General features: G+C 33.7%; 1 protein-coding gene across 1 annotated transcript; it reads right to left on the bottom strand.

Moving 5' to 3' along the window:
- Nucleotides 1–3,953: 3,953 nt before the first annotated feature.
- Nucleotides 3,954–7,589, bottom strand: LOC117688669 (uncharacterized). Its single transcript, XM_034466842.2, has 2 exons — nt 7,105–7,589; nt 3,954–5,368 (listed from the first exon to the last, which is right to left on the bottom strand). Exon 2 carries the CDS (start codon nt 5,333–5,335, stop codon nt 4,079–4,081), a length of 1,257 nt encoding a protein of 418 aa, XP_034322733.2. The 5' UTR covers nt 5,336–5,368; nt 7,105–7,589; the 3' UTR covers nt 3,954–4,078.
- Nucleotides 7,590–21,077: the final 13,488 nt, after the last annotated feature.

The following is a 21,077-nucleotide window of genomic DNA, read 5'->3' as shown; positions in this document are numbered from 1 at the left end:
TGTTTAAAACAGAACTGTAAATTTTAGCGACGACGGAGAGGAGGCTTATTCCACGGTAATTTAAAGGAAGAAGTGGGTCAGATGTCGAGTCTTTCAGTATCGGGCTAATAATAGCTTTGCGCCATATTGAAGGTATTATCCCGCTCTCAAAGAACAGCATAAACATCTGGTGTAAAACTTTTATAATACTTTTATAATACGGTCAAACTTAAGTACCTCATATGGAAGTTCGTCTATCCCACACGATTTCCCAGCTTTGGCCTTCGTTACAACCTTCCTGATTTCCTCTTCAGTAATCTGATAATTTAGTGAGACGTTTGATAAATACAAGGGGTCAAGCATATTACGCTCCAAGTGTTGCTTGTGTGTCAGAGTGTGCGCTTTAAAATCTGCATCGAAAGCATCGTTAATTGCGGGGTTGTATAATAGACTAAAGTCTCTTTCCCATGTGTGTTTCAGCGTGTCGCTGTTTGAGGTAACTTCTCCAGCATCATTATAGCACTCGGTTGGGAATTTACTTTTGCGTTTGGGGCTGAGCTTTTTTATTTGATCCCAGAACTGTTTCGGGTCACTATCGCGCACTGAGTCTATGTTTAACGCCAGATCTAGCTTGTGTTTTCTTTCATAGAATCGAATTCTTTTGTCCAGGGAGTTTTGTGACTCTTTGTATAATTGTTTCTGTATTCGTTGAGGCTACATGTGAAGAGGTTTACCTTGAATATCAAAAGCTTTCAAAGAATCAGAGCTTCTTTATTAGAAACAGTGGTCTCATTAGTATGATTATTATAATTAATAATATATTCTCTAGTTAAACTATCATACTTTTATTACAGTTTTGGTAATAATTGCCAAAATGACAAAAGAAAGCTCTGAGTAGTTAAAAAATTAAGAAAATATTTGATACCCATTCATTTAATATAATATATAACTGATAAATGATGTGTGCAAGAGAACCATAGGTTTACTTGTAATGTACATATATATAATGTGTACATGTGATTATGATCTGAAACCTTAGGGTTTACTAATTACATTCCTCTATATTGTACTGTAAAAGGAAACTTCATGTATTTATAACATGTAGTTACTGTAAATTTCTTATGTAACGGGAGTACTTATTTCTGCGATCCCGCTATTTTGAATCAAATCACGAAAATACAATATTGTGAACACAGATCATTTGTCCATATTTCTAATAGTTCTCAACTCTCAAAAAATAATGGCAAAATTTTAAAGTCTGCGAGGGGTGCTTCTCGCGATTTTTACGTGGATATAAATTCCTCGCATTCAATTAGTGATTTACAGTGCCTAAACATATACACTGGGTATATGTCACTTGTATTAACTAATAGGTACCTCTACGTTTGTACAAATACAAAGTACTTAAGCTTCTGTTTCAAGAAAGTACACCAAATATGTTTAAAAAAGTGCAACCTGTATAATCCGAAACCTCTATAATCCAAAAATTGATTCATCTTGTTTAATGCCACATACTTCAAACCTTACATGTATAACAAGCTGTAGGGTTACTGCTTATTTGAAACTCTCCAGAAATGCATTTATTATTCATGGTATGTATTCACCACACACCTAATTGTCCATCATCTTTCAGTTTGGACAAGCTTTTGTGTGTATGGAAGAATTCAATGTCTAAACTTTGTATGATGTCTTTTAAATGTGTTTATCATGATTCATATATTGTATGTAATGCATTTTCATAAGGAAAAATGAATTTTTATCAATGTTGTCAGTTTTGTCAAAATTTTGGTTTTTAATAATAATTTTTCCCATTAATTTTTATCATTTTTCTTTATAAGGAACGTTAGACCCATATTGATTGGCTTTGAAGTTAGCTTTGTACTATTAATTAGATTTAGATAAGAAAAATTCAAGGAATATACTAGTACATTTATGCAAATGTAGCAAATGACTCAAGATAGCCTATTTATTAGTTAGAACCTGTAGAAATGATATATTTATTGATCAAGTTGAATTGTTATTATGCACGTGATGAAATATGGTGCTTTTTTGATTGAAACATCCCACCTACCTATCGCGTATATAACACTGGAAACAATTTCGAAGGAAAAATGATTGTGAATTCTGATATTTGGGAGGATTTTTATTTTGCTATTCTCCTGATATTTTGGTGGAATTTTGTTTTGCTATTTTCCCCTTAGATATCCTGCACTAGATATTTTGTTATCATGGGTCTTTATCATCTAGTCAGTGTCAAAGTAATGGCCTGTATGGGGAGCCAGGCGGTGTTTATAAGGCCCCAGGTGTCTAAATCTCCAGGACTTTGTCTAAGATCTTCCATGTATTCATTTTAATTTTTTTATTGCATATTTTTCCAATGTTCGACTTCCACCAATTTTTTTTTTCTCATTATGTGCAGCATGTGTTATACATAACGTTTGTCTAGTACTAAAATTGTATCAAATTTTTAAACTAGGTCATGTGACATCTCTTGACCCAATTTACAAGACCACTTTAAATAGCGTCACTTTGTTGCCATAGAAGAAGACATTTTATTGACTATTGTATATAAAATCAACTCTGATGTCAAGTTCATTAGAGAGCGCATGCGTAACAATATCATGTTAACCCCCTCCCTCTTCCTTTATTGAATGTACCCCCACCCTCCTCCCTAGTCATTTTAAAGTGTGTTTGACATATATGTGTGTTATTCAGACGTGTGTAAATGTGCGTGTGTTTGTGTGTGATAATAATGGATGTAGTTTGTGAAAAATTAACATGTTCAGCAAAAGTCATGTCCGCCATATTGTGTCTGTCTTCATCCATGTTTTGTAAATGGTTTATATTTATTAATAAAAGACAATAAAAAAAGACGTTTTCGTTTTGTAGTTGATTATTTTTGTGTGTGGAGATCATCGGCCTCCCTAAGCCGTCACTGTTCACTGCTGTGTCTGAGCCAGTGTACTTTGACAATGAATAACAATGTATGCATGCATCCGCTTCAAAAAATAAACACTACATATCATTTCTTTTTCATAGCACTTTTGGTAATTTTATTGAAAATTAATGTGAAAATTACTAGTAGCGTATTGCTAGCTCGAGGCTGCATTCAAGAGCGTAGCTGCACCGTGGAGCTACGTAGTTGAATGGTAAGCTGGTATAGCCGCTATGTAGATATTCGTAGCCTAAATTTTATATGCTAAGCATCAAATTCAAGATGGTCACCTTAGATACCACTTTGTCACAAACATCAAATCGGTTTACTTTGTGATATTTTGTTCATCCTTTAGGTTATAATGAATTTAAACATGTATATTCCGCTTGAAATAAACAATTTATGTCGGTGTAATAAGTCTTTAGTTGAATATTTTCATTTTAAATCTGAGATCAATAAACCAAGATATCTACGACCTAGCGACTAGGCTAGCTGCTACGATCTTGAACGCAGCCCTGGTGGCTTTTGGCGCTTTTTTTTTTGGGGGGGGGGGACAGACACAGTACCCCTTGATGTTGCGAATTCCTATGTGTTAAGCAGTAGGGAGATGGAAGTGCACGTCTCATGTACTGTCAAAGTGCACATTGAGCCAATGTTAATAATCAATGCCTTCAAAATGTGCTTGTACATTGTGATCGCAGCTAAGATACGATGTCTATCTTAACGTCATTCGATCCTCAGCAATGTTCGATAACTCTAAATTATCCGCATTTTTTTATCCGTACCATAGATCTGCTTTTTATATAGACAATGTTAATGGGTCTTGAAGAGTTTAAATTACTTTGAGACATTCCATGAACTGCTTTGCCAAACTTGCAATAATTTCGTAAAATGCATGGATACCATCAAACAAATTCTTTTCATTTTTTTTCATTTGTAAAGTTTAAGGGGTAATTATTATTTTTATGATGAAAAAAAAAATACTTTGAGGCTGAGGATCAAAAAACTTTAAATCAGTAGTAAATATAAACGACCGTACTGTAAATATCAAAATTAAAAACAATTTATTAATCTATTTCAAATAAACAAAACAACAAAAAAGACTAGAGTTCAAACAAATAACACATCTTAAAGTTAAATATTGAAATCCAGAACCGTGCAAGTCTATTTGTCACATGACCCCGTGTCGTCATGGCAACAGCATAATGTCGGCTCATAGCTGTGATGAATATTCTTTGGGTTGTAAGTGATCTTCCGTCGTTTGGACGACTCACATGATGTCACATCGTTCGGAACTAGTGTGTATTTCCCCTCATTTTCGTTCCATATGTGCAAAGGCCCGCGGAAGCCATATTTATCCGGACGGCAACTAAAACCAAAAGGGGTGAAGCACCCAAAGTACTGATATTGGCCCGACTCCATGTCGATGACGCGAACGCCAGGCTGCTTTAAGACGTCATGCAGCCGCCATCTTTGATCCACCTGCAACCTTAGGTTGTCCGTTTTCACTATCCTCGTGCGGAGTTCTTTATTGTAATATTTCAGAGTGCATCGGGGGTTTTCCTCTATCACTGCCTGTAGCAGGTTGGTTGGATTGAACACCGCGTCAGTGTCCTTAAGGTACCTCATCATACACCGCACTGCGTGATCTGCCACCGCATTCACCTCCGCGGCATCCGCTAGCATTGCTAATTGATATTCATACGCGATGGAGAGTTCCGAAGCTACTGCTTGTAACTCACAGTCAAAATCTTCCTTATGAATACTATCCAACGGCCTGGTTATTCGGATTGCCTTCCTTCTACGAATAACATTATGTAATCCTCTGAGAAACCTTCGGAAATTTATGCTTCCACCGAACCGAAAGGAGTTCCGAATGCACCGCGCTTTAGAATACGTCTCACCGATGATCAATTCCTTGTCTTCCTTATCCTCGTGGTCGGCTTCTCCGCAGTGGGGTTTGGCGTTTACACCGAGCTCTGATAAGATCCGTTGATATTTTGTCTTTTTCCGATTAAATGTCAAAACGAGTCTCTTTTGGAACAATTCAATCACTTTAGCAACTTCCGCCTCATTGGGATAACATCGAATTCGTTTGGAAGTCTTGCCTTTGGATGATTTTTCACCGCGACACACGGACTTCAAAGCCTCTGTCGGTTCTGTATCTGAATTTTCTATTTTTGGGTCTTCTTGGTCAGACTTTTCACTGTGATGCTTGGTCTCTGTTAAAATTTTCGTTGTTTCGTTGTTTGTATTTTCTATTTTCTTGTCATCATAATCAGACTCAATGCACTGTTTAGAGCATGAGTTTATTTCCACAGCAATGTCATCTGCTGTTGTTTCATTGTCTTCATTAGTTTTAGAATCACATTGGGTGTCTCCATCACACACCTGTTTCTCAGTCATTCCTATCTCGTCCATTTCTTGCCAAATTCATGAACTGGTCAGATCACTCTGTAAATTTAAGACAAGACATGTTCACAAGACATGTTCAGTTGTTCACACTTTTAAATTGACATGCACGTGTATTTCTGTATTTAACCATCACACTCCGGAAATACTTTGATATCATGCGGGAAAAACCCGGTCAAACAGTTTCATGAAAAGAGTGGGGTGAAAAGTTCATAAAATTATAGCTATATATATGCAGGTAAATTATACCAGAAAAAGCCTTTTAAAAATCTCAAATGCACATGCTCAGTATCACATCTGAAGATTATTATTTATTATTTGAAAGATGAATTTGTTTTGTAACACAGTATTGCATTAAATACTCTCTCTCTCTCTCTCTCTCTCTCTCTCTCTCTCTCTCTCTCTCTCTCTCTCTCTCTCTCTCTCTCTGTATTTCGAAGAAGAAAACACTCTAGAATTTCAGTGAATGGTCATGCTCATCTTCCCAAGTCAAGGGTTAATGTAGAGCGGGGCGGATCAGAAACCTTTGACTTGGGAAGATGGGTCAAGCTATGATGGGCTTTTAAATAGCACATTGTACATTTAAACTGTATATTTATTAAATAGGCATGTGAATTAATTACACAATCTCAACGATTTAAATACTGGACGGACAACTCCCTGAATCGTGTTTCTTGAAAGGGAGAAGCCGGTTTCACTTCTATTCTTCCTGAACATGTTATGTACATTGTACAAGAAGGAACTCGCTTCATTAATTACTATTCTTTGAAAAGTTAAGCCCAATGTGTAATTTTTATAGTAGAGACATCGGGTAAACATTAGACTTTTGCTTCGTAACATACATGTACGTATATAATTCAGCTAGGGCTAATTAATTGAATCTGAACATCATCATCAACTCCTGCCCTGCAAGAAAGTGTTTTCCAAACTTCAAACACTGAACGGCCCGGGTACCCTTAATAAAATCAGCCGCGATTATTTCTCTGTACTTCAAGATATTTTGCTTTGGTATACGAGATATTTAAATGTTATTAGAAAAGCACGATCTTTTCTGAGCCCGAAAAATACCATATAAAACGTCCATTACATTTAACCCCCTCCCCCATTGGAAATCGACTGCCAAATAAAGAGGCCGTGTAATCTTCACCATATGTTGATTTTGTCAATCTCTTCAGAAGAAGAGTCCTATATTAAGATATAAACAATATCTATAAAGATTAAAGATAAATATTAGGGTTTTTTCTTTACTAAATAATAAGTATATCGACGAAATAAATAGTTACACATGTATTAAGTCTCTGAAATTGAAGTTTCAGGGTAGATCTGATGGGGTATTCGTTTACCCCCCCCCCCCCCCTCCCAGCCTTCTTAATCCGCTGTTGTTTAGTGTAGTGCCGTGTTTTTTTTAACCCACATTAGATCCGCCACTTGAATCGATAGCGCACATGAGTTTAAATGGGAATCCCTTTAGCCTAACCGAAAATGAAACTAGAATTTCATGTTTACTCTATCCCCGGGCCCACCCCCCTTCAAACACGTTAACAAGACTTATTGTAAAATAATAATTTAATTTTACATGAAATTAAGAAACTTGTATACTAATATATTATCTCTTTATGTCCAATATATTACAGGTGACTGATCAAATGTATTATACAATATATACCGTTCAACAGATGTAATTTGATACGTAATTTCTGAGAGAGAGAGAGAGAGAGAGAGAGAGAGAGAGAGAGAGAGAGAGAGAGAGAGAGAGAGAGAGAGAGAGAGAGACCTACCTGTTTAGATCCACACAACAATATACGTAATCTTCCTTTTAAATACAATCCGCCGGGTTGCCGAACAATACACGTTCAATCAGCAGTAGTTCGATAACACCGGCCTAATCCTCCACACACAGAGATCGCTGTCGCTAGAACTGTTGATTAACTTGGTCACATCCGGGCTACTTCTATTTTCCCCGGGAAGTTCATCAACCGAGATTTTCCCGGTCACTTAATTCCGTTTGTTGTTGGTGTTTTTATTTTCCTCAGAGTGCTCCCCTCTCTATGACTCATAACACCCACCTATAAATAACTGAACGTTCCGTCTATTCATTCCATCTGTCTATCTTCCGCCTTCTTTCTTTCTATCTGCCAATCGCTCTCAGAGGAATCGATATCTTGATAATATAATGCATCCAAACAAGGGCCCCTGGGAAGCATAGGCATAAAAGTGTGTCAAGCTTTGTTATGCATAAAGTGCACGTGAGTTATATCCAATGAATTACATTGTGCAGCAAGATCAGTGACCGCGTGTACACATGTAGGTCAATTTATTACTTTTTGTCACGGTCCGCCGCCCGGTGAATTGCCGTGTTTATAGATAAACGCGCGCATCTGTTGCGTAATACTGATATCCGTTTGTTAATTGTTCATTACAATGGGAAGATATAATTTAGAGAAGAATTATTTTTTATAGATTAAAGCAAGGGGGGGGGGGGGGCAATTCTGCGGGAAAAGGAAAAAGTCATTAATTGGGACACATTCACCTCTTACATATTAATACTTAAGCTTGAACATTACGTCCAAGTATAATGAATATTAAGCCTATACATAGCTGTTATGCATCTAGATTCATTGACTCTGGGGCTATTCCAGAGTGCCCTTTTGGTGCTAGAACCATTATGACGTCATTATTGATTTAAAGAATCTTTTCCCCGTATACTTTTTCCCGTATTTAACGGCTTTAAAGGAGTTATGTAGACAATTCAACAATTTCTTGACATTCTGTGTTAAATCATGGGAAATACCTATATTCAATTTGACATCATTTTAAATAGGAGGTCAAGAGCTTGTTTAATTCCGTTTTGTGAGAGACTGTATAGGCATTCTAGATATATTCTATTAGTCAAAAATTGACAAAACTCCGAAATTTGTTTTTCAATTCATTCATACTTTATTAAAAATGACACCTTAAAACAAGATTGTCCATTGTGTTTACCCACAACTTAGCCTCGGTACACCCTGCCAAACAATTAAAGTTATTGTTATGAAGCATCATTGAAAGAATTTATATCTTATTTTTATGAACCTGTAAGCACCTTTCATTTACTAGATGTTGACTTTAAGGAGTTTGATCACTATCAACATGTTTGATGGGCCTCGGTGTATATGTATTTTAAAATTCATATACTTATGCATCAGCTAGCTTACTGCTATATGCTTAAATAATGGGTTAACTCGCACATTAATGGTACAAAATTCACTTTTCTTTATAATGATAATGTTAATACAACAGGCGATGAACTAAACAAAACACGGGAAATTAATTTAAAAACTCATCATTATTGATAGGCGTTTATACTCGGTGTGTTATATTAAGAACTGTCCCCCCCCCCCATTTTTTATTTCCTTTTTTGCAACCAAGTATATATTGTTCACTCCCCGTCGGTTGCCAATAGTTTTTTCGGGGTGTCAATTTGAACTAGTACTGTTACCCTCCCAAACAGGTACTATTTATTTTGTTATTATAAATGTCTTATTTTCGAGAAAATTTTACCGCTTTTATATAGAAATGACGTGAATTCTACGGCGAACCGTACACGCATAATCTACGCGCATGTAATGATAATTCGTTGTGTTACCTATTGCAAAGTGTGTTGCTAACGCTGAGGGTAATAGAACGGATTATCAACTGCGTCTAAACCAATCAGAATGAAGTATAATAATTAGGTATAGACATCGGTTTTCTTTAATTGATGACGTTCACGTGTGTTTAAAGTTTAACAAAATCCTCGCAGCAAAATCGTTGCTCAACACCTACAAGTTTTACAGACTAACTGTTAGCCTATATTTTCAAATTTGTAATTAAAGAAAGTAATTTGTTTTTCTTTTTGACTACATCAACGTGAAACTCGTCCATAACTTATTATTAGCTCAATTCTTTTATTCTATAATTGTAAAATTGACCGCCCCGGTTACCATAGGAACAGACCAACACGGTTCCTAATTATGTAACTGATCATGCATTCTTATATTCATTAAGTGACAAGACTAATTGTATTTTAATATTAAAAAATTGATGTTAACATTGTATACAACTTCAAAAAACTAATTTGTTTTATTGCATTGCCGTTGAATTAAGTTTGAATAATGAACGACCTGGTTGAAAAAAGCTATAATTTATATTTTACGTAATACGTAAAATAGATACGATGTTAAGCTACTGAAATCTTACAGAATATGTATGAAGGTTTGCTATATATGCCCCTGCATGTTATATCGAATTTTAAATTCCTTATCAGCTATGAAAACTATTTTCAATGAAAATGGCTCGAATTTTTCTGCTTTTGGTGTTAATTATTAATTAATTTGTAATTAAAACTTGTCCTCCGCTGAGCAGAACGAAACACATTCTTTGAATATTCTGTAACGTTGCTATTATTGTGATGAGCCATGATTGTTAACGGCGCTACCCTGTTACATGCATAAAAATGTACATGTAAAGTGGATATAAACTGAAATAATGTTCGTGTTTTGCCTACGAACTGTTCTCCGGATCCGTTGTCAAATCCTTCTTCTGTCCTTGACCACGTGGGGTGTAATCGCTGAAAACCATCAGTTGTTTTTATCAAAGAACAAATACATTGAAAACAAAGTTCTAACGGCGGGAACAGTTGGATACATTGCCGAGATGTCTTCAGTTGGAATCGTTCAATGCTCAATGAAATGTGCGGCCTATAAGTCGGGGTGTGGTGGGTTGTTTTATCACCCGCAGTCAGAGTCTTGTAAACTTTTAACGAGTCCCCTTACAGAGGCGCTTGCTTACGATGTTAGGCTTGGCTGGTCGTTTTGGTCGCAAAATCGTGAGTTTTTTTTAATAGAAGTCATTAAACTGGTTTATGAACAAAAAATACGTTTTGCATCTTTCAGGAAACAAACACAATTACAAACATATTTTTCAGCATGTGAAATAGGATGGTTTTACTTCAAAGACCACTGCTATTTTCGTGACCAGACATCTCTGAACTGGGCTTCCGCGAAGGTTAGTAATGTTTCTGTACTTATGTAGCGAAGGTTAGTCATGTTTCTGTACTTATGTAGCGAAGGTTAGCCATGTTTCTGTACTTATGTAGCGAAGGTTAGTAATGTTTCTGTACTTATGTAGCGAAGGTTAGTCATGTTTCTGTACTTATGTAGCGAATGTTAGTCATGTTTCTGTACTTATGTAGCGAAGGTTAGTCATGTTTCTGTACTTATGTAGCGAATGTTAGCAGTGTTTCTGTACTTATGTAGCGAAGGTTAGCCATGTTTCTGTACTTATGTAGCGAAGGTTACAATGTTTCTGTACTTATGTAGCGAAGATTAGCAATGTTTCTGTACTTACGTAGCGAAGGTTAGTCATGTTTCTGTACTTCTGTAGCGAAGATTAGCCACGTTTCTGTACTTATGTAGCGAATGTTAGCCATGTTTCTGTACTTATGTAGCGAAGGTTAGCCATGTTTCTGTACTTATGTAGCGAAGGTTAGCCATGTTTCTGTACTTATGTAGCGAAGGCTAGCCATGTTTCTGTACTTATGTAGCGAAGGTTAGTCATGTTTCTGTACTTATGTAGCGAAGGTTAGTAATGTTTCTGTACTTATGTAGCGAAGGTTAGCAGTGTTTCTGTACTTGTGTAGCGAAGGTTAGCAATGTTTCTGTACTTATGTAGAGAAGGTTAGCAATGTTTCTGTACTTATGTAGCGAAGGTTACAATGTTTCTGTACTTATGTAGCCAAGGTTAGCCATGTTTCTGTACTTCTGTAGCGAAGATTAGCCACGTTTCTGTACTTATGTAGCGAAGGTTAGCAATGTTTCTGCACTTATGTAGCGAAGGTTAGCCATGTTTCTGTACTTATGTAGCGAAGGTTAGCAATGTTTCTGTACTTATGTAGCGAAGGTTAGCAATGTTTCTGTACTTATGTAGCGAAGGTTAGCAATGTTTCTGTACTTATGTAGCGAAGATTAGCCATGTTTCTGTACTTATGTAGCGAAGATTAGCCATGTTTCTGTACTTCTGTAGCCAAGGTTAGCCATGTTTCTGTACTTATGTAGCCAAGGTTAGCCATGTTTCTGTACTCATTTAACGAAGGTTAGCCATGTTTCTGTACTTGATATGTACAGTAGTCTATATATATTCGTTAGTTCCCATGTTGACAAACAGACTCATCACCATCCAGGAAGTTGCATCATGGGCATCGGAAAAAATAGTTACACTGAATTCAGTGTGACAATTTCATTAAATAAGGAATATTTAAAGTTTAAAAGAAAAAAACTTCCTTGCAAATAGGTCTAATTCAATACAGTAAATAGCTTCCAAACACTCTCAAATTTTTATATAATTTGTTAATGATAGAAATAATGGTTTTTCTTTATGTTATATTTTCTTTTATTTAAAGCTCTCATGTGAATAACTAAGAATTACCATTTTTGGATTTTAGCTTGTCTGCGAACAGCAGTCGTCGTATTTGGCAGAAGTCGATTCGTTGGAAGAAAACAATTGGATAACAGAAAACATGACGCCATGTGAGAAACCAACGTCACCATAAAACCCCTTTGTTATCAATGAAATCATACAATCTTTAAAGTTCCATATCAAATTGTTTTACCTATAAGTCCTAAAAAATAAAACGTATACACTCATATGTTTTAGGTCTTTATAATTGAAAACCTCGTGTCTTTCCTAGAACAAACTTTTACCTTCACATCAAATAACAAATCAAATACATTGTAAACACATTACCACGAAACTCCAATTTAACACAAAATGTTATAACTTTCCACTTTTGTAAGCATTGGTACAAATCATTGATCCCCCTAAATACAAAAAAAGAACAGTTAAAGGTAACTACATACATTTATATGTTTTAGATCTTTCAAAACAATTTATGTCTTTTCTATAACTATCACGTCGACATTCACCTCAATCAACAAATCAAATTACAAACTCATTTACTACCAAACTCCCATTAAACCCAAAACGTGAAAACTCTTCATCGCTTTATCAATATAAATGTTGTCAATAATCATGAATTTATAATGTTCCTTATTAGGAGAAGACTACCTAAGCTATTTAGAACTTGTGTGTAATCCATTTGATTTAATCAATAAAATATAGGGCGCCTGTAAAGTGCGAAACGAAATCGAAACAAAACGAAACGAAAGGTTTCTAGGCGCCCTAAAAATATATTCAATTCAAATAACAACAATCGGCAGTCATTTTTTATTTAGCCTTTCATTTGTTATAGTTTACTGTCTGACTGACTGGATGGACTGTGTTGTGTGGCTCGGTGGGTCAGACATCCTGACGGAGGGATCTTTTGTGTGGAGCACCAATAACAGTTCCCTGACCTTCACCCACTGGGGACCGTACGACCCTAACGCCTACACAGCTGACGACGACTGTGTGGCCCTGATGTACCCCGGGGGACAGTGGGCCGACTTTGGGTGCTTCATGGAACGTCATTTTGTTTGCGAGAAAGACGCGTAAATCATAGAATTGACATCTTAAATGTATATGAGGGGGAAGCATAGATACCATAGAGACCTCGTGAACTTTTTTTATTTTATTTCAAAGCATTTTGGAATAGTTACAGTTTATAATATTGTGTGAACTTTCGGAAATATGGCTCTGTATTATAAATACTGCTATATAAATATAAATAGCAATAGAAATAGTTAAAACATTTTTGAATAACATTTTTGGGAGGGCATATAGCTGTGACCGCGTATGTTTTACGGTGCTATGGTATTTCTTCTGGTTAAATTTTCGGTGTGATTCAGCAATTTTCAGGGCATAGTAATAAAATTATCTCATTTGTGACATAACGAGAAAACTTATTCAAAAATGTTATATAAATAGTTAGAACACGTGTATCTACCGACGCAGGTCAAAAATGCTAGTTTTTGGAAAATGTCAAACTAAAGTGGAAACTCGAAATGGTTTTTTTTAATCATGTACACATTACCAGAAAGAGTTTGAACTGACACAGTTAACATGTATAACAAATACGTATTTGGTTGACCTATATATATTTGTACTTTGCATATTTATCAGCAAAATCACAGGAACAAAGAGATTGCAATGTTTTTGTTCTTAATACATAATGCTTTGATATATTAAAAACTTAAACTTCACCCAAATATCATTTATTTCATGGTTCGTATAGTTTCAAGGATTTATAAACATTCAAACTATGGATTTGTTTTATAGACAATTTAAACTAAAGCAACCATTTTCTAAATCTATTTTCACGTACAGTCTTACCCAACTGCAATGAAATCACACCGGTTTAAAATGTTTCGAGGTTAATTACACAGAGGGCGAAGAAAGTCACTTCGCTAAGCAAGCGGTACATTGTCACAGATGTATACATTTTTATATTGTCTTAAATAGGCCATAACAACAATTTTACCATCATATAACCATGATATTAGAACTTTTTTTTAACATTTTAAGATTAAATTGAATTACATTCAATTGTAGGTAAAACCAAAGACGGATGGTTTTAGAACAGCTTTTTATCGCAAGGATCCTGGTGATCTTATCATTTTGGACAGTTTAAAATAATCTCGAATTTTGAATCCTATATTTCATATCTCTTATCTCACATGAGTCATCGCAAAATCATGTTACCATCAACTACGGAACATTGGTCACATTCGACTCTTAATATCAGGGAGCACTAGTAAAACCCCTGTTTGCTCACTTGTGACCTCTCGTTTGGACTACGGCAATGCCTTACTACACGGTGTATGTTCCAATTCCTTGTCAAGACTTCAAAGGATTCAAAACACAGCAGCCAGGATTATAACGCGTACTAGGAAAGATGACCACATAACACCAGTGCTGGTCAAGTTACACTGGCTTCCAATCAAGCAGCGACACGCGAATTCAATACAAGCTGATCCTACAGGCTTTTAAAGCCTTACACAGAACATCGCAATTTAATAGTCAAGAACTGGTCCAGGTCTACAAGCCAAATAGGTCTCTGCGCTCAGAGAGCTCTGTTCCTTGTTCAGTTGCGTGCGTGGACTAGGTTGTATGGTGACAGGCGGTTCGACGTGGCCAGTGGAACAACCTTCCCCAAAATCTTAGATTAGAGGGAAATTTTACTTTTTAAAAAATTAATGAAAACTTATTTTTTTAGCAAGGCTTATCCAGACTATTCTTAAGTATTTATGCATTTTAAACTTCATTTTGTTGAGTACAGTGACAGCACAGCATTGATTTGTACATATAAACAAAATTTAGTGTTATATAAGTATGTAGTTTTTAAAATTTATTGTATTTAGATATATTTTTTTATGTTCTTAGCTTTTTTATGCCAATAACTTTTATATTTACAGCGCTATAGAGTTATTTTATATATATATATATATATATATATATATATATATATATATATATATATATATATATATATATATATATATATATATATATATATATATATATATATATATATTCTATATGCGCTTTATAAATTTTGTATAATAATAATAATTTATCTGAAGTGGTATAAACAGTCATGTATATATTTTTGAGTAACTCAGTGTGCAACTTTAGGGAAGAATATATATTGAAATGTTCGTGAATAAACCAAATTGAATTAAGATTGTATCTCCGAGTATCATGACATAAATCTACAAACATTGGATAGCCCACATATTTTTTTACTGATCTCCAACCGCTTGCAATCGTTTGTATTATATAGCATTTTATTTTTAGGTATCTTTTGGGCGGGTTCCATGTGCATTTGAGTCACGAAATTCCCATTTCCAATGTTTCAATATCGCATTTTTATCACAGGTACATGCAAATATTATCTGTATATAGAATATTGTCTTTTTTAAATACAATGTACATTTTGTATTAAAAAGAATGGGTTTTAAAAAATTTACATTCCGAAGAGTGAAAAACTTTCTTAAAATTACCAAAAAATATCCAAATACTAAAACTAAATATTTAGAATTAGTCTTTGTTCGATGTTCAAAATGTGTTGAATTAGGAGCCCTTTAAAATAAAATAATTAAATGCTATTTGTTCCGCTTGACCAATTTTAGATAACAATCTATCAAATCTAGCCATCTCCATAGATTACGTTCGTTTAAAGTGATGGACAAAGGAAGCATTGCAAACTGTTTAAATCACTGAATATATTGCAGCTCTAAACTGCTGTACAAGCATTCCTACCTTAGGTTCTGAGGTGTATTTAAGAATAACTATGAGTGTATATATGTTGTCGATGACGATTGGTTTTTTTTTTCTTTTGCTCGTCAGGAAAATATTTAACACATAAGTGAGCATGTATAACAAAAACGTATTCATTTGACCTTTATACACATTGCATTTTGTATTCATCAACAAAATCACAGAAATTAAAAAATAACTGATTTTGTTCTTGCCATATAATGTTTACTATGTACTGCTTTGATTTAAATTAAAACTCAAAACTCGAACATGAATTAATAAAGATTCAGAGTAAACTTGAAGTAATGGTTTCCTTTTATATACAGTTTTAATTTTAAAAAACTACGCAATTTGATGAAAACACGTACACGTTAGTTCAACGGACATGTCCTTTTTAGAATTAATAACAGCCGCTCAAATGCAATATATTTCTTTATATATATATATATATATATATATATATATATATATATATATATATATATATATATATATATATATATATATATATATATATAACTATATATTGTGGGAGGTCGAAGTTTAACGAAGGAATAAATAGTGTAAATCTTTAAAAATCTTCTTAGAAACTAATCAGCCAGCAAAGCTGAAACTTGTGTGGAAGCATCCTCACGTAATGTAAATTCAAAGTTGTGAAAATCATGACCCCCGGGGGTAGGGTTGGGCCACAATGGGGGGATAAAGTTTAACAAAGGAATATATATAGTAAATCATTAAAAATCTTATCTCAGAGACTAATCAACCAGATGATTCTTTATAATTGTTAAGACTTTGGCCCCAGGACAATTCTTTAACCTCACAAGAAGGTTTAGAGTTTGATGTAGGTTTATATCCCATATATAAACTATTGTTAAGGATCTTTTTGAGAACTGCAATACTCAACATATGATATGACTATTTATCTCATACGTGTGGTGTATATTAGCCGTGTGATAAACCTTTGCTATATCACACGGGTGATGCTCTATCAAATACTTCCGGTCCGAACTATTTTTGACACAACCCCTCGCTTCAACGCTTCAGTGACCTATTTTCGAAAATGTGCTAGTACTTTCAACATGCAAAGTCATTCATAACCGTAACCACAAGAGCATTTTTTCTTGTTTGTCAAGATATTTGATAAGTTTAGCCCACTTCCAACTTTCAATTTGGTTTAATTTGTGAAGTTAATAAAACTGCAAATTACGTTCACTATGAAGGAGTTCATCCTGACGACGCGACGCGATGATGGTTGTGTTTATATACAAGAACTTACCTAAATAATGTTTCATAAGACTTTTATTCCACCACCAGTAAGCATCCTTATTCACTATTTTCAATTCCGAATAATAAGCCTAGCCGAGAGTTTGTTTTATTAAACATCAAAAACCGTTCCTCGTTCGAGTCAATTCAAACTAACGAGCATTCGCAACTTTGTGTATGTAAACAAACTTGATTATTCAAGTCTTCTAATCGGAATTTCCATTTAATCAAGTGAATAAGCTGTATAAAAAATTATTTAGATCAAAAAAAGATTTCAAGGTTTATTTCAGTGAAACTTTACATTAAAACAGTTAGATTTATCTCAGTAATGACGTACTCAATTGTATTGCGCAAGGTCACAATAGCCGCATAACACAACGTTGAATCATCGTTTTTGTCTTTGAAAAAATCACATAAGGGACTGTCTCAAAAGCTTCATAATATAAATCAAATTGTATGAGATAAATAGAACATCTATAATTGTGTGATTTTATATTTGCTTCATCCAACTCGTTGAAATGGTTATATTCGCTCGGCAAGCCTCGCGAATATATACACCATTTCAACTCGTTGGATAAAGCAAATATAAAATCACACAATATAGATATCCTCTATAAAATCACCCTGTTAGAAAAGGGACTAATGATTATAAAATAAGAATATCCAGGCGGAAAATGGCTTTTATTTATACAGGATTTACATGTAGTATTGTACATTGGCCAGAGAGTTTGTATTATGACTCCATTAAGCTGATTTTATCATACCTATTGTTCCTCAGGTGAGCGATGTGGCCCATGGGCCTCTTGTTTAAAACATAGTGGTAGTCTCACAATTGAACGGTATTTTTAACGTTTATAGATTCAAATACAATCTAAAGTTCTCTCTCTCTCTCTCTCTCTCTCTCTCTCTCTTTCTCTCATGAGAGCCAATTTTTTGTATTGAATCTCGAATTTTAAGTTTTGAGTCGTGTATTTTGAAGTTCTAATGAGCTCTATGTTTGTAATAATTACAGGTTAATCTAAACTAGTAATTATATAAATTTTGGAATCATTCAGTATTTTACCTTAAAGATGATAAATTTAAATTCATTATAAAACTCATTGTTCTTTTACTGATCCCTGACCGCTTGAAATCGTTAAAACTGGTATCTATTTCCTGTTACTATTTCTGTTCTTGTGTTTTCTAGAGGTCTTTGCTTTGGTGAAGAAATATACTGAAATCAGACTTGATTTGTAACAATATTGTTAAAAAACTGCACATAAAGTTTTGTTATGACTGATCAACACGTACATGTTTTGAATATTACATTTTTACGTATCTTTTGAGCAGGTTACAAGTTGCAAAATGCCCACGTTCAGTATCACATTTTTATTGATGGAACATGTGAACATTATCTGGACACTAGATGGATCATTTTTTTGTTTTGTTTTTTAAATGTACCTTTTTTATAAGCAGATTGTTTAAACAGAAATTAATATCTTTGATAAAGAAAAAACTTGATTAAAAATATAGAATATATATTCAAATTCCAAAATTAAAATATGCAGAAGTTTACATGAAGTTTGTTCTATTTTTGAAAGCTGTTTTATTCAGAACCCTTTACAATTTTCTGTTCTATTTGCTGAGTCTTGCCTATTCAAATGACAATCAATAAGATATAGCCGTGTGCATTGACTAACTGTGTGTTAATTCAATTAAACAGAAAGGATTACGCAATGGTTAAATATCTTTATGCATTGTACCTCTAAGTTGCTGACCAAACATTTAAAATATGTTTTGAGGTGTATACAAAAATAACTTATAGCGTGTTTGTCGTCAATTTTGTTTTGTGGTTACGCTTTTCAAAGTTTCTATGGAATGCGCTGCAATTCTTCCATGGCCTGTTAAAAAATCAATGTTTTCAAATGGTTGTGACTTTGTGACCTAATACGGTAAGCTTATTACATTTTAATTTTCCACATAAGTTATATTCCGAGAAAGATACTGTTCTGTTTAATCATCATTTTATGAATTTAGTGTAGAAAACATACTACCATTGTTATGGGTTTTTTTTTTTTTGGTTTAAAATGTTGTCGATCATTGAAACATCGTACTGTTATCGATTATTTATCTCAATTTATCATATATTTTCTCACCAGAAGTCAATAACCTTAAAATATGTATCATTTATTTTTTTTCAAACTAGAACAAGAACCATAAATATATAGATATAAAATACACGTTGGACAGATTTGATAAAAATCGGCATATTTAATTTTCGAATATTTTTTTTAAAAAGATTTTAACAACGAGTTCATAAGTAAAAAGCCAGTGGTTTTTGTTGTTGATGTTGTTCTTTAACTAACTGGAGACTGAAAATGAATGTATTTTCAGCAAATCAGAAATTCTAAAGCCTCAAGTACAATACATATGTAAGTCTTAATCAAAGCACCAAAACGAAACGTAATTTTTGAAGAGAATTTGAGGAACAGTGAATTTAGTTTTCAAATTCTAATTAAAATTAGTTTAATTATTACAGTTATTATTATACTGATATGGTAAAGATTGAGAAATACCTTTTATTTGGGATAAGTTTATAAAACATCACTCATACACATTTCAGACACAACTGGGTTTTTTTTTTAAGTCTGACTTATTCTAGTGTAATTTAATAACCAATATAACTGTTCTAGTTGTTTTGTAGATGATACATGTCATTTGTTTTTGTTTGTAAAAACTATGCAAAAGCACTGGGGAAAAAAAGAAACGAAAAAACAACAAAACATGGCCTGCCGTTATTTTAACTGACTCAATCGAAATAAAAAAAAAAGAAAACCACATCGAGGACAAATTAACTATTAAGTGTTTTCCCGAGCGCAAATATGGAGGGGACCTATTTAATAACAGAGATCAACATAAAACATGTCTTGATATCTATTACGCGGAAGATTTATTCGGCAGCTCATAATGCAATCCTTGCAGTTTGTATGAACTATTGTTTAGGTTTCTTTGTGTAATAATTTCGTAATTTTCTTGTGCAATCTAATTCACACATGCTTAGTCAAAGCTCATTGGATAGAGATCTAATTGGTTACTATTCAACAAATTGATTTAATTTAAGACTTGTTATAACTGGGCTCTAGTAACAAAAGCTTTTCGATATCTACAATTTGATACAGATTTATATCTTAAACTGCTAAGCCCAACAAAAACGTCTTTTTAAAATCCTACTTTTAAAAATTGATATTCCGTGAAGTTTGAATTGCCAGAAAGGTAACTTCAGATTTCAAAATCTAATAATATTGAACAATTTTTATTTAATTACGCAATATTCTGCGAAATCATGAGTATAAGTAAAATTCAATAGACAGGCGTAATATTTTGTTTAATTTTAGGGTATCATCAGATTTTGCCGTTCAGTTAAATCCTAAACAGTGGTAAACACTGGCCGTTTGGTCCCGGAACTCAGATAAATGAGAGAAAATAACATCTGCAAATTTGTTTTTAAAAAATTGTTTGTAAACATATGCGTCCGGATATCTGAAGCCCCACTGTAAAATAACTTTTTTGTAATAGAAAAAGAGCTTTGAATAAAAAGTTTTAAAAGTGAATTTCAGACGTAAATCCTTATATGAAATATACCTTGCATTGATTTCTCAACATTAGAACTTTTAAACTAATTCAGTACCATTTGATGTTACTTTAGTCTTTTATTTACTCAATTAAATCTCCAACCATGGGCAGTGACTAAGTGCACAAGAAGTATTACGAAATATTTAAATCCCTAAATGAATTGTATCTCTTAATCGTTGACCAGACATTTTGATTATATAAATTGTTTAGATGGAAGTAAAATTAACTATGAATTAGTCGTGTTTGTGGTTTGTTTTTAAACGTTTCTATGGATTGTACTGCATGTCTTCAAACAATCGTTGAAATAATGAATGTCGTCAATTTGGTTTTGAGATTTGATTTAAGAAGGTAAGCGTGATATGCATATTATTTTTTGACTGAACTCTATCATTTATTCAGCTAAAACAACATTTGAACTTTTAAACAACCTTTGTCTACCAAATAATAACTTCACTTTAGACTGCTCTTTTTATCTAATGAAATGTTGATTTTTATGAACAAATACTTATTTAATTATTACAATGTTTCAACAAGAAAAAACAACAACGTTTATTATTTATTTTTTAATGGTTTAAAAGGTTTGTTTAATATTTAAAAATCACGGCGTTGTTATTTATTTATCTGCATGTATTTAACAAACTAATAAGATACATGTTACTTGAAA

This window comes from Magallana gigas, chromosome 1 (genome assembly GCF_963853765.1).
Source record: "Magallana gigas chromosome 1, xbMagGiga1.1, whole genome shotgun sequence".
Lineage (NCBI taxonomy): Eukaryota > Metazoa > Mollusca > Bivalvia > Ostreida > Ostreidae > Magallana > Magallana gigas.
Note: the sequence above shows the minus strand (reverse complement) of the source record. Positions and strands in the feature narration are given on the sequence as shown.